Below are 15,593 nucleotides of genomic sequence, written 5' to 3' on the forward strand. Positions count from 1 at the left end.
ATGTGGAACATTGACCAAACTTAGTCCCTCGCTGTTGCTGACCTGCCTTGTCTTCTGTGAAAGATGGCACCGAGGAGCTAGAGGTAAAAGGTAAAAACTGGAGTTAGAATGTTTTACTCACAAAGTTTCAAATGAGAAAAAAAAAAAAAAGAGCATGCACACAAAATAATGAAGACTAAAAATTTCAGCAGCAAGCACATTTAAGTTGCATTTGTTCCATAACAGCACTGCCTGAAAGTTTGTCATTTCTGACTTCCACATATTTTATAGATGAGACTGGAGTTCGTGCTGGTTGCAAGACTGCACCCGCATTATTAGAGTTAATGTAAAAATGTGATATGCAGCTTAAGATGTAGGCAACATATTGTGATGAAATGATGGTAATGTATCCTTACAGAAATCAATGTTTGAAATAAGCTTAAGAAGAAAAAAAGTTACACAGTAAATTTTTTTGGCAGTAGACTTGCTAGCCATCAATAATGAAATAAAATGAACTCTGAATGGTACAAAACTTTCAGCTTAAATAATAACATTTGGAAAAAAAAAGTGGAATGTAGCTTGTAGTGCAAGATGTTTTTGTGGTTTATTACACCAGGAAAACGATATTGTAAATGCAGCCTATTTAGCAGCGTTTGCCGTGTAGTTTTTCCCCCAAATGCACTTTCATTTTTGGAGTGCCACTATAATGTTGATGTATTGCAGAAGGAAGTGACATGATGCATTGCTCTACATTGTGTGAATGTGTGTGTGAATGGGTGGATGACAGGTTGTGTAAAGCGCTTTGGGGTCCTTAGGAACTAGAAAAGTGCTATACAAATACAGGCCATTTACCATTTTACCATTTACTGGATTCTAGCCCTTGTAAAAAGTTGTAAAACCTTTGATCTGCAGTACAACTCTCTGATAACTGTAAAGCAAACCATTATTCTAGAAAAAAAATAACAACAGGCGATTGATTAAAGAACTGTTTTATTGATTAGTTGCTGAAGGCAAATGATAACATTCTGCTAACAGCAGAAGGAATGATTGAAGAAACGCTCAACTTAACTTTTTTTTTTTTTTTAAACCAACAGCACTTTCATCAACAAACCAACAGTTCAAAAAGCCCTCTAATTTTCATAACAGCCAGCAGGTCCAAGAAGTAAGATATTTAATTATAGAATCAAGTAACTGATTTAATATCAACCTATTTTCAAGTTTTTACTTTTTCTCTCCAGCAATTTAAGTACTGTTTGCGGCCAAACCATGTCAGGTTTCAAGAGGCCAGGTTTAAGTGTTACATTCTGTAGTGTTGAGTCAAGTTTCCACTGCAGGAACTTTTCACTGAAGGAACCAGGGTACAATTACAATTCTGGGGTGTACCTCCAAGAGAGTCCTTGCTCAGGAGGTAGAACAGCAACTTTGGTGGTGGGGTTCAAGCTAAACTTTTCTGACCGACTTGTTAAATAATTTCTTCCAACTACTGGGCAGTTTGCTGTATTGTTGTGTTTAATTTAAAAGCGGTGGTGGTGGGTCTCGAACAGCCATTGCTGTTTCATACATGAGCAGTTTACAGCAATTTCATGTTCTTTGTCTTGTTTGACAGGTTGCTAATTTTCAAAAATAGTGCTTATTCAACATTTAACCTAACAGCATTGAGCCCCACTTGAAGCTTTTCTGGGCAGGAATATCTACCCTCACAAATTAGTCCTACAACTGGAACATATACAAAGGTGTATATGTTGCAAAACCACCTGCCCATCTCCGCCTAGTTTCTGCGGTGGAAACTTTCCAAGTACTTTAGGTGTTACAGAGGCTATATTGTTGAGTTTGTTATGACAAATTATTCTTTAAAATCATTAAAATAATTTAATAGTAACAAAATCACTAAACAATCACAATAGTCAGCAGTATAATTTCTGGACTAAATAAATTATATGAGCTAACATTTAAAAGCATTCATGCAATTGTAGCAATACACATTTCACAATGCATCAAAGTGCCCCGTTACAAATCAAGAACTACCACAATATTTAAAAAAATAAAAAAATAAATCACAGTTCTGAAGCGCAATCAATAAATAAATATGCCATAACAACACAAAACAAGTTTCTAGAAAAAAACAATTTTGTTTTATAAATCATAGTGCAATAATTGATTTATGCATAAATAGCAGAATTACGTTGCCTCAAAGATTTGCCAGCAGTTCAATCAAAAATTAAAAAGCCCTAATCTCAAAGCCCAAGTGTGTTCCCAGAATTAGCTGCAATTAAACAAATATAATGATGTCCTTTTTCAATTTCTCAGGGCGTGTTCGGAGTCATTTTGATATAAATAGTAGATAACTCCCAAAATAGAGACATGCTGTGCTGAGCTGTCGTCATAGAGACCGGCACCATGTACCGCAATAAGAACAGACATTCAGAAGTGGAGACAACATTTGCACAGCTGGAGGAATTACAAAGGTTGAAATGCCACAATTTTGTGACTGAAGAACTTTTAAAAACCGACATTAATAACAAAAAATAAATAAAAAATAAAAATCTGTAAATGCCGCAAGACAGAATTTCAACCTTAAAGGGAAAAAAAAGAAAAAAAAAAAGATTTTACACGCCACATGGCTAGTTTTTTTTTTTAAAGTTTAAGTGTTGTTGATAGCAGTGAATTTACATTTCGCTGTTTCTTGAGAGATAAAGAACTCATACAGATTTTAAGCTTGATTTGAAACCTAACACTGGGCTATAGGCAGAGAATGTTCAGAGGTATATATGGCAACAGGTTAAAGACGGTGAGAGAGGGGGGGGGAGGGGGGGGGGGCAGGCTGACATTGCAGCAAATCCAAAGTAAAGCAGCTTTGTGTGGGTAACCCTGAAATGCTGCTTTGGTAGTAGCACTGTTAATGGAAAAAAGCCCATTCTAGAGGCAGACATGAGTGTAGACGAAACTTTTAGCATTTTTACAGACGCAGACAAAGAAGCCTTAAAAGCCTGACACTGAATAGCCGCGTGGTCGCCGTTTAAACATTTCACTAAAAACCTAAACTACCGAAACCTCCAGTAGCTGACACAGTCGACCATCTATAACATTAAGACTACCCATAAAACAAATATTAATATTAGGCTTAACGGTATTACTGTTAAAACGTTAACTGAAATGAATTTTTCTTGTAGCTACGCATCCATGTGCCAGGAAAACAGTCCCGTAAAAGTTAAGCAGTGGTCATGGTATGAGGTTTGCAGTAATACAGCTACAGTAGCAGAATTAGTAAATATCTGTGATAATAAAAGAACATCTTTCACAAACGGTACAAATACACAATAATATACAGTTCCCAAGCTTATCAGTGCACATTTAAAACATGCTGCACGTTTGCATTCCAACTACACTCAATACAGTGTTTAGATTAGCTTGTACAGAATGAAAGGAAATATGTGGACACAAAATGGCTTTTTTAAGCTAATCTCTTGTACAAAAACTCATAATCAAGATGTAGCCACCACAGCATATATACTGTACAAGCTCCCTGTTTGTAGAGGTCTCTAACAATAGAAATGAGTTTTTAAATAGTTTTAATGGCTCTAAGTCACTTGAAAAGCCTAGGTATACATACCCAGAGAGATAGAAAGCTGCAAATCACAATCATCAATGCTCCATTACCAAGGAGCTTTAAGAATTGAATTAAACCTGAATAACCTAATAACCTAACAGCTAACAAATATGACAGTCACACTTTATTTTTCAGCCTTAAAAGGTCTGCAACTGTGTTTCTCATACTTGAGTCTTGAGCAATCTTTTTGGGCAGCCATCATTGTTTGTTTTTCCTCCTTGAGAAAAGGATGTACAACACAGTGCAACTACCCTGAAGGTAAAATAATTTGATTCTATATCACCAACAGATTCTCGTTTTAAAAAAGCCTTTGTTTTTAATTCTGTTGATCAATCGTGGTAGTAAAAATTACTAAGTGATCTAATGTTAAACTATGAATACGTTACATTTTGTTGAACATTAACTTATCGATGATTTAATTAGATGTAATCACATACTGGTATCTTAATAACCAAGCCACGAAACTCCACAGCAGTCCCAAACGGAAAAAAACAAACAAACAAAAAATAGAAAAACAGTATTCTGACAATAGTACAGTGAAACGAAAGGAGATGGTGAATTAAGAGGTTCAGTACCTCAGGCTCTGATCCGAATTCATTTACCACGTTGGTCTATCCATAAACAAAGTAAACGATCTAAATCATTCGTCTAGATCAAGATGAGCAGGACTTCTACCTGAATAAAACAGTACTGTTTATGGCTGCTTTAACCAAAGGACTCAGAACGAAGCAGGAGAAATACAGCTTTAAGTATGACTATCACATCACAGACAGAGTTAAAAGACCTGAATATTAATATCAGTGTAGTTTGTAAAGGCATGTGTTGTGTTTTAACAAGTGTCTCCAGAAAACATTTATCTTGTAGGAGGTGATGTGTTCAAGTGTTGAGGTGTTTTTGAGGCGTTTGTGGTCTAGAACCTCTTTGCGTCAGCAGCTGAGGCAAGACTCCCTGAGTTAGTGGAACTGGTCGTGCTACCAGAACCAGACGAGTGAGAACTGGACAAACAGAAGTTGGCAGATTTCTTCTTAGGTGGGTTCTTCAGTGTTCCAGTACGCTCTTTCACTTTGTATTCTAGTGTGCTATGGGGCACCCCATAAACCCCCTGGGCTTTAGACACACTCATGCGGCCAGCCATCACCATGGTGATGGCCTCCTCCATCAGTTCGTGGTCATACTGGCGGTACCTCCCACGCTTCTTTCTAGGTTGCTTGTCTTTATCCCGGCAACCTGCCCCATCTTCTGACTCATCCAGTGAGGATCCACGTGGTCCCAGGCGATGAGGTGACTGGCTGGCACTGCCTGGACATCCTTGTGCCAAGAGTGGAGGTCTGAGTTTGAAGAGAGATGAAGGTCTGGCAGCTGCTGTTGATGAACTGGCAGTACCTTCGCTTGATGAGGTACGTTGATGTAGGTTTTCAGCTATGCTGCAATTCTCAGCTGACACTGACCTTTTGTGGTCAGACGCACAACGAACCTGAGGAATACGCAGGGGTGTGGGTGGCTCCAGACTGGGGGTGGGGCTTGGAGGGGGCTGGAGAGCATCCCTGAGCTGGGGAAAACAGTGAGGGAGGGTCTTCTGTAAACTACCCGGCTGATAAAAGGCAAGAACAGATGAAGGGAAACTAAAGTCCCCATGCTCCTCGACAGCACCTCCAATTTCTGCTCGCTCTGCCCATGCTGCCACTTTCTGCAAAACAAGGCGTGCTTCGCCACCCAGCATTGTTGACATCACATTGCATGATGTCACTTCATCCCTGATATCTCTGCTTCCTGCTTTAAGCTGATGCAGCACTCCCAGCCTCCCTTCAGCCCAGCCATCCAGACCCTGTCTCAGGGTTTGAAGGGGTATTCCATAAAGCAACGCAGCCCGCTGCTCCTGCAGCCTTCCTGATCGTATATCCTTCAAGGCCTTGGACAGCAATCCCTCAGACAGCTCCCAGCTCCTCTCAGTGTATTCCTTCTGCCTGCACTGCCTCCTAGGGATGTGAGGACCAAACAGCAGGGTCAGGATGGAGGTGATGGAGGTGGTTTGATTTGTGGCATAGGGGACAAGGGGGTGCAGAGCGAGGGGTCCACTCCTTTATGCCTTGTGTTGGTAACATCACTGCGACTGTTAGTTTCATGTCTGTATGTTCTCAGTCTGTTTGTGGGCCCTCACACGCACGCACACACACTGCTGCTGTGTGTCTCTCACACACAGCAGCAAAGCCTCTTCACGTCCAGGTGGGACAGTCTGTGAATGGCTGGGGTTACTTTGGTGCTCACATAAAACCCCTGTAGTTTTGGGATATCCAGTGAAAGTCCTACATGCTTGAAGATTGGATAATCAAACTCATCATTAATGTATTAGTAAAAACGGACGTAAAATGGTTGTGAAGTACTGAAATGCTCTCCTCATTATACAATCCTGAGCTGCTGGCAAATGTTATAATACGGCCATTGCTGTGACGTTACCGCTCAAGAGATAAAAGAGTAAACCCCATAGAACCACAACACCAAACACAAGCTAGCTCCTCACAATTTATTACAATTACTTGAACCAAAGCACTGCTAAAACAGGAATGTGTGTATTTCAGGCTGAACAGGTGCTATTTAGCTGAGCAGTGAGCATGACAGTAATAAACACAGTGCTCATGCTAACCTCTTAATCTTTGGCATGCTATATAGCTGTTGTTGTACCACACTCTGAAATGTGGATTTGCTGCAAACCAAAGTGATTTTTCTAGTCATAGGATATGGGCCATAGTTATGTAAACGGCATTCTTGTTTTTGTGAAGAAGACCCAGATTTAACTAAGAGTAGGGATAAGTCAATAGGCCAGACACATTAAAATGCAGTCAGAGAACTACAAAAACTTACCCTGATCCCCTGTGATTCTCTGATGATGACGAAGTTGTTGAGCAGGCAGAGTTCCGGTTGGAGAGGTCCAGCACACCATCTGTTACAAGACAAGTGGTCAGAGTCTGAGTGCCAGTTGTTTGGTTCCTTCAGGAGGATGCCCATGTTACAGTCAGACATAACATTAAATTTTATATGCGTGCACTAAATGCGTTCTCTACCTTCGATCGTGTTCTCCTCCTGAGTTCGGTTCACTGTGAGGTCCAGAGGGGCGTCAGATGCTTCGGACGCGTCAGACAAGGGTGATGAGGTCCTTGTGACACCATTTGTATTGGTGTGGAGCAGGCACTTGGATGCATACTCCTTAGCAAATGTGGTTATCATCTTCTTCATCAGCTCCTGAGCAATCTGAGGTATGTTGGAATCACTGCTCAGGTGCACATCTAACAGGAGGAGAAAGAAAAAAAATACAATTAAAATCACTGGTTTCAATTTTAACATGCATTATTTAAAGGACTAGAAAACTGATCTGAAAAACTGATCTAGAAAACAGTGTTTAAACAGCGTTTTTAATGAGATATTGAAATTAAATCCACTGTAACAAAAAATGTCTTCTGATGTTACCACACTAGAAACAAGTCTCAAAAGCATCCTAAATCTTTGGGAACACTTAGTGGGTCATGAATAGCAGAGATTTGACATGCCAATTACACCACAGTAACCGCAATGTGTATTAGGTCAATAATGTAATTCAGTTCATTGTGTACATCAGTAGACAGGAACTGTGAGATACTCCTCTCTGGTTATTCCCCACATTAATATTTATGTCAACTTTGGCAGCTGTTTTCAGTATAGGAGCTCTTAGTATATTAACAGTTCTACATAACAACGAGGTTGTCCAAATCCACCTGACTCACCTTTCTTGTGGAACACAGCTTGGAGGAACTTGTGTGCTGATTGGGTGCTCTCAGAGATGGTTGGGGCCTGACAAGGTGAGTAATCAGAGGGGGAGGAGAGGGGCGACGTGGCTGCAGGTGCTTGATCCTAGAGAGGATGATGAAGAGGAAAAAGAAGAAGATACAGAGACAGAAAGGTGATTACTTATTTAGAATTATTTTTTACTCTAGGGTGCAGAGAAAAGAAAGACAACCTCTCTGAGGCTTATCAAAACTAAAGTCCTTACACTAGATTTGTCCAGGAGCACGTTGCAGAAAGAGCACGGAGAGCAGTTTGATTCTGGAGACCAGTCATCTACCTCTTCCGGTTCACAGTCTGAAAGACACAATATCGCATAACCATGTATTACAGTACTGCTGATGGATCAAACCAAAACTGACAACAGGCAGCAGGGGTTTCTATTCTGTTTCCTTATACCAGCCACTTCAAATGCTGCTGACACAATACTAATCTCATTATGAGCCACGCTATCATATATAGACAATACACACGGAAGAATGACTAGAGTTTTTCCATAAGTGGCATCTAAAAATCAATTAGCTGCTAATGTTGATTTCAATAGAATGGTTTTGATTAACAGTTTATCATGCTTGTCTTTTTTATAACCAGTTAAAGTGACCGTCACTCCTGCCTCAATGAACTCTACATAACTGTTTAACACCCCCCTTTTTTAAGGCGACAAAATACACTGAACAAGAACTGCTTTTACAGCTACTCTCAACCAGAACGTTTGTTGCAGTAGCTCATCTATTGCAGATCAGTGCCTGTAAAATGACAAATGTGACCCTGAACACAAACTGTGTGAAGCCCACAATCAGTTTGATTTAATTCCAACTAATACTGTAGAAGGTGTAGTGAATCGTGTGAATGCGGACAGCAGAGGTGGGTAGTAACGAGTTACATTTACTCCGTACCTTTTTTGCACAATACTTTTTACTTTTACTTGAGTACATTTGTGAAGAAGAAACTGTACTTTTACTCCACTACATTTGCAAAATTCGACTCGTTACTTTTTAAAAAATACTTAGTTTAACACATTAGATAACATGCCGCCAGTGGAGTTTCCAGTAAATTTTTTACCAATCAGATGTGGCCATGCAGTCACATGACCAGTTTGAAACTGTGGCGGGCAGAGCGGCCCGAGCGTTTCAAAGTAGCGGACACACGGAAAGAAGAAACACATGAAAACATGGCAGAGCCAACTGTCTACGCTAGAGCTGAAGAGGATGAACACCCTTGGCCTCATATACAAAGAATGTTTTGCTTAAAAGCAATACAAATATATATATATATATATATATATATATATATATATATATATATATATATATATATATATATATATATATATATATATATATATATTATATTGCACGAACGTGATAATTATATTGTATGAACATGATAATTATGTATACTGTAATAACGTGATATTATATTGTTCAAACGTGAAAGGTATATTGCACTAACATGAAAAGTATATTGTTAGAACAATAAACTTTTCAGGTTATAACGTGATATAGCTGTATTTTTCTTTTGCCTGGGTGGCAGCTCTACGCTTACGTACTCGGATGAGCTTGCCACAGTTCTACAAGTTGTGCCTCCATCTCGTGTCCATATCAAACGCTGCTCCGCCTTTTCACTTTCATTTCTGTGTTTGTGCATGCGCAGTTTGAGAGGGTGCGTTGAGGGGCAACAGGATTTCAAACAGGTTTGATGTTCTTGCGACCATACGATTGATGATTGGGAGCTGGTCGTGAGATCTTAATTGCTTTTCGTTACCCCATGTATACTACACAATGCACAACACACGGTTAAGGCGAAACTCGGGCCGATCCCCAAAACGGTTGCGCGACTGAAAAATCGGCTCAAAATGGGCCAAAAAAATTTGCACAGTGTATGCCCAGCTTTTGAAAGCTAGCTTCATCCGTCTCCCTCCCCTGTGGTTGGAAGGGGCGGGTTTTTATCTTTTTGCAGCCAGACTGAGGTGTTTGCCTTCTCAAGACAGCCATGGAGAGATTAGAGGCTACATCGTAGCTCCAGTCACGGCTTCCATCACTGTCTTTCTCGTCTTTCCCAGAGTAACAGCCAAACAGGAGGATCTAATGGCTAGCACTGCTTAGCCTTGCACGCGTTCTTATTTTAAACTTAATCTGGAATTCACTGCAAAGTGTTTGTGCGGGATATGAATGACAAGATTTTGTTTTTCAACAAGAGTTGGTAAAAAAACATCTCCAGTGTGATCAAATTTTCTTGCCAAACATCCGCAGCTTGGCAGTGTATACAGCACTATAATGACCAGAGCTAATTCTTTTGAAAACCATACATCATACAGGTCTCAACTTCATCAGACATAACCTAGACACAGAGCTGGATGATGCCAGTACAAACAGCGGCCTAACCGACGAAGATGATGGATCCATGGGGGCAGGAAAGCCAGAAGCAGGGGAGCTGGAGAGGTACCTTTCATGTCCATTCACTGGAGGTGTGGATCTATTGCATGGCTTTCCTCACATTAAGAAGCTGTCAATCAAAATCAATACAGCTCTTCCTGCATCTGGAGCTTGTGAAGGACTTCTCAGTCATGCAGGACTCCTGTTCATTGCTTAATAGTTACAGCTTCACAGAAAGAACCTTGAGAGCAAACTGCTGCTGAAGCTTAACCATCACTTCACTGAGTGAAGAAATGGCACATTTTTGCTAAATATCCAGAAAATGCACACCCATACAACTTATGGTAAACTGAGCTGCCTTGTATGTACATATGTTGAAGATGCCTCGTTCTAATGTTTTCTCTGAGGCTGCTGTGCCATTTGGAGCAAAAATGAATATAAAGTTTACAGCATATCTTGTCACTGGAAATTGTTTGCACTGTTTATATATTTATATTATTTACTGTAGGTATTGGTGAAAAAAGCTTTATGTTGTGAAAAACTGAAATCAGAATTGTGCCTTATTTTGTTGATGTTTTTACATATATTCCTTTTGAAAATACTAAAATTTGTATATTTATTTATTTTTGTTTGTCTGATAACATTTATTTATAAAATAAACCGGACATTTCAAACAGTTACTCACTACTTGAGTAGTCTTTTCACCAAGTACTTTTTTACTCTTACTTGAGTAACTTTTTTGATGACTACTTTTCACTTTTACTTGAGTAATAATATTTTAAAGTAATGCTACTCTTACTTGAGTACAATTTTTGGATACTCTACCCACCTCTGGCAGACAGACACATGATGCCTCATCATGGTATATGCACAACTCACCTCTTGTCTGATTAGATGACATAGCATTAAAAAGAATACTGAAAATATAATTTTCCAACCTTATACATTGAGCTGTAAATGTATAACAGAATAAAATGTCCTATAAATTATATATTTTATATTATCTGCATATGACCCATTACCCCAAATTGTTTTAGATACATTTTAAGTAACCATCTTGCTCTAATCCAAGTGTATATTACATGAATACATCACTGATTGAAGAAGTGATTAAAATCAGACTTTAGATATGATGCTGCATTAAATGTAAATGCCTACAGTTGCCAGTAATTTTACTGTTGCCAATAGTGTGCTGCACGCTTGTATTTAAAAAGCGGCATCAGCTGCCACTGCATTTGACTTTTTGAGCTAAAATGTTTCTGAGGTTGGATGTACCTACACCCATCAGCAGTTTACTTCATATCATGGAAAGCCTTGCTATGATTTTCTTAAAGGTACATGTAATATCAGTTTTCCAGAATAATTTTAGACCGATGCCTAAAATACTATGAATTAAAGTGTAAAGGATATTTTGGTACTTTGAAGGCACAATTTATATGAATTAAGTATATTTTAATTTCATATTGTTAGTACCGTATTTTTTTGGACCATAAAGCGCATTAAGCGAAACAAGCATTAGCATTTATCCTCCAGCTTCACTGTTTATGTTATGCTAACATAGCTATGTTGCTAGCGATCACATAGCACAGCATTATATACCAGCTAGTCCAACTTCAGTAACCCTACAAAAGTCACTGCTGTTTACTTTTCTGTCTTCATTTATGTTGGAAGTGATAGCAGAGCTGTATGTTTATATTTTTCACAAATCACTCACTCAAAACGTGGTATACCATGTTTAGGTGGAAACTAGCGAGCTAACTTCCTGCTAACTTCTAACTCCATTAAATTTAAGAAATTCTGTTTTCATGGATACCTGGATGTTAAACTTAATTGTCACACCTGGTAAAGCAGCAATGCTGCTCATTTTATTAAAGATGAAAGAATTTAGACAGTCTGTAACTCTCAGTGATGCCGCAGTGTTCGTTTGACTTTGAGACCTGAAGCAGACGCAGCTTTGGACCCAGATTACTCCGCGAGGCCCTTGACTACGGTACCCGTAATCCTCCGACAATACATCAAGCGGTGCGACTTCGTAGCTAAAGTTGTACTAAAAGATTTTTTGTCAGATTTTTGAGCGCTGTGTACCACATAAAATTGGTTCAAGGTCAGTAAGCACAACCGGAATTAATAATTAAGGCACACTGAGGATCTTTGAGAAAATTAAAGGATTTTAAGTATGCCTTATAGTGTGGAAAATAAATTATTAAGGGTGGCAGTAAAAAAATATGTTGCACAGTGGTGTTGCGCTGTCTTATCATTCATTTAAGATAGATTTTTTTCCCACCCTGATCTTGTCTCAAATGAATGCCTCACTGAACAAATCATCCACCCAGCCAGGAGTCTATCATGTCATCTGACTAGGTTCCAGTGTAGCCTAACTCAAACTCCAGATGACACTGCAGACTTCAATGAGATCCCAGACAGTGTCAAGCAAGCTGTATGTTTTGGCTGCTGGTGTCCACAGAGTGCTAGAGGGATGTGAAGGCATGATCGAAGCTAATAAAGGCATCAGAGAGACAGAAAGTAAGACTTTCTTTAGTTTTTTCAGGGATCTACCAAATTCTGGTGTTTTAGGTTAGATTTATTTGACTTCCAGGTTCGATATTGTGCTCCTTCCTGATATAAGTACAAAGGGTAGTGGCACCATGGGTATGTTTTATGGTGTAACTGCTTGCTTTATATACTGCAAATATTTTGTGAAGACCTTTGTTCTTGTGAGGCTGACATACTGGTGGTGCCTTGGAGCACACCGTAAAGAGTGACGGAAGTTTCCAGGGCGTGGGGGCTTTTGTGACGCTGAGGTTGTTATGTGACTGCAGAATTTTAGCAGGTGAGAAATGGGTCACACATAAACACATGGCAAAGGCAAAGAAGATTAAATTTCAGCTGATACATTACAGTTTACTCAACATGGTTTTGGGAGCTCTGGAGACTCTACTTTTCAGCATACTGTACAGTCATCTGACACAGAAATGGACTCCATCTCCTCAGGGCTCAGTTTTAGGCTTTTGAAAATCTAGTCCCTGATTACTCCTACCACAGCTTTAGGTCTAACAAAATATTGAAATTAGAATACCAGAAAATATTTAGACTTGCCTCTAGGATCAGTGAAACTGTATCATAATTTGTTAACAATGGTTGTTAAATAATCTAATAATGCAATCTGCTGTGCTTTCTCTCGAGGTAGCATAGAGCATATATATGTAAAATTATGAGTTAAAGAGGAAGTGGACTGCTTTTAAATGAGCAGGAAAAGAATCGTTTTTGCTATTTTTGAGTCCTACTTAAAAACAATATACGGTTAAAATTACAGTCAAATGGGAAGTACAAGTATGAATCATACTGAATACGTAGTTTCTGATTCAACTACTTAAATAACGTAATGAATACCAATCAATAGCTAAGTAAATCCCACAACAAATGCTAATCTTTTTTGGTTTAAAAGCCTTAATATTGGTGACACAATTTTGAGGTCTGATATTATAAGAATAGATATGGGACAGCGTTGGGAAGACAAAAGGCATGGCAAGAATAATGATTTGTTTGTTTGGCAATATCATCGCTTATGCTGAAAATAAATGTACAGTCCTCTTATAGTCACAAGCCAATGGTAAAGAGCATATACAACCAACAACCCACCATGAAATAAATTGAGGTCTCTCGGCAGCGGGCCATAAATTCCCTCCAGAATGCTTTCAAACCCTGCAAGACAAAAATGGGAGCAATCCATCAGTGCTGATACGAACAAGTGCATGGTTTAGGGCTCCAAGATCTGAGAAAAATCTGCTCTCAAAACTGTTTACTATGTTGTCATTTTCAGGAAGACAGAACAATTTAGATGTTTACAATGAACTCTTTATAAACCTTGAAAAACACACATACATGATTACATGTAGGATGCCATTGTCACAACAGTTTAGATCAGAGGTGTCAAACATGCAGTGTGAATATTACCGTGAAGTTATTACTCCCATTTAAAATTTCCTGGTGTGGTGTTAACAGCATTATTTCACAGGAATTAAAATGTAACTGTAGATACAGGCAATTTCTTTAAATCACAAAAACAAATGTAAAGGTTTATTTTGTGCCTTTTTAACTGTGATACATACAATACCAGACGATGCAAAGAACATCGAGAAATGCTGAAACTACATCAATCATCATATTTGCAAAATGACCAAAATAATTTGATGTCTGACAAAATTTTACGGGAGTCTTCTATATTTTGGGTGATGTCAGTTTTTTGCTTTGTTTAAAAAAAAAAAATTTAAAAAAAGATCGAGTTTTTTTGTGACCAAATGGACAGTGGTCTTATAAATCCGGCCGACTTGAGACCGGACTGGACCGTATATGGTTCATTAGCTAAAACGAGTTTGACACCCCTTGTTTAGACGTTATACACAGTAGGAAACTGACTTACGAATAGGTGCGCCAGCCTTATGCTAACATCACCAGCTGCTGTAGCATTAAAAACTACGTTCAAATTAGAAGAGAGCCCGAGAAAAACCGTTACCGGACACCACTGAAATGAATGCTTTCCTGGCATTGCACTGACATTAGCTTACTTAACGTAACAACAACATCCTCCCGAAATAACAACAGCTTTTAGCTAAGCACTGCTATAGCATAGCCATCGAACAATAAACAATTATAACTGTATGTTACTAATATAACTGATTGTGTTATGGTACACCGATAGATAAAATTACATATCTTGGTTGGGCATATGCATTATATCTTATTGGTTACAATCCAATTTAAGACAGAAATGAAACGACCCAAGAAAGCGCTAACGCCGGCGAAGGGCTAGCAAGCGCAGACAAAAGGAGCTAGCTAAGCAGCTGTCTTGGCTTAACTGAACACTAAAAGCAGCCACATCAGTAGCTGCTAGTTAGCTAGGAACCAACACAGCTCGGGTAGCGATCCCTCTGTTGCCGGACAAAACCATTCACTACATGTTTTATTTTTTACAAAATACTAAACTGCATATGAACCATACCGACGCAGTGTATCAATTTGTAACGCCAAGAATCAAGTTCCCGCCGAAACAACTTCTTTTCTGCCATGCATCTACACTGCAGCGTCGTCATTCTTCGTCCTCTGCCCCTCTTTCTCCCCTGTTTGCGTTACAGCCGCTGTGTATTGTAACCGCTGCGGTGCATTTGTCGCCGCTACCCGATCCGTACCTGAAACCCAATCCGTACCACGCATGCGCGAACCTTACCTCACTTCCTCTCTTTGCCAACATTTCCTGGAGCACGATTAAAAAAACAAAATTTAAAAATGACCGTTGTTGTAACGCAAACAAATTACCAACATGATCAGTGCAAGCAGACTAGATGATTCATAGAATTATGAAATTACTAACGGCAAATTTATATATGAAAGACTCTGTCCCAACCCTTTACGATCCAAGGTTTCCACTGTATCCATGCAGCCTACTGTGGAGGTCACAAAATATGGCGCTCCAGAGCGGCTGCAGCCAGACCCTTCTCAACATTTTCTGAAGAGTTGGTTCCCTTTCTTCTTGAGTATTTTGCAGAAAGCATAGGAAACCAACAACTTCCCAGTACAATGCATCAAGGTTTGACCAGGTTGATTCCAAAGCCTAATAAGGAACTATTAATATTGATAATTGGAGACCAACTAGCTTATTAAATAACGATTATAAAGCATTTGCTCTAATTTTAGCTAGTAGACTTAAGATGGTTCTTGACTCGGTTATTGATGAAACACAATCTGGCTTCCTGCCCAAAAGACACATAACTATATCAGATTGGTTTTAGATATTCTGGATTATTCTGACCTAATAAATAGCA

The 15,593-nt window shown here is 39.1% G+C and overlaps 1 protein-coding gene across 1 annotated transcript; it reads right to left on the reverse strand.

Moving 5' to 3' along the window:
- Positions 1-4,496: 4,496 nt before the first annotated feature.
- lcorl (ligand dependent nuclear receptor corepressor-like) lies at positions 4,497-14,941 on the reverse strand. The gene is made up of 7 exons (XM_085356582.1): positions 14,774-14,941; positions 13,414-13,476; positions 7,608-7,696; positions 7,342-7,468; positions 6,646-6,867; positions 6,446-6,524; positions 4,497-5,562 (listed from the first exon to the last, which is right to left on the reverse strand). The coding sequence occupies exons 1-7, from the start codon at positions 14,862-14,864 to the stop codon at positions 4,497-4,499; spliced, it is 1,737 nt and encodes a 578-aa protein (XP_085212708.1). The 5' UTR covers positions 14,865-14,941.
- Between the last annotated feature and the right edge of the window lie 652 nt (positions 14,942-15,593).

This window comes from Diplotaxodon limnothrissa, linkage group LG6, assembly GCF_057381915.1.
Source record: "Diplotaxodon limnothrissa isolate DT_005_m linkage group LG6, D_limnothrissa_male_GT1.1, whole genome shotgun sequence".
NCBI classification, from domain to species: Eukaryota; Metazoa; Chordata; class Actinopteri; order Cichliformes; family Cichlidae; genus Diplotaxodon; species Diplotaxodon limnothrissa.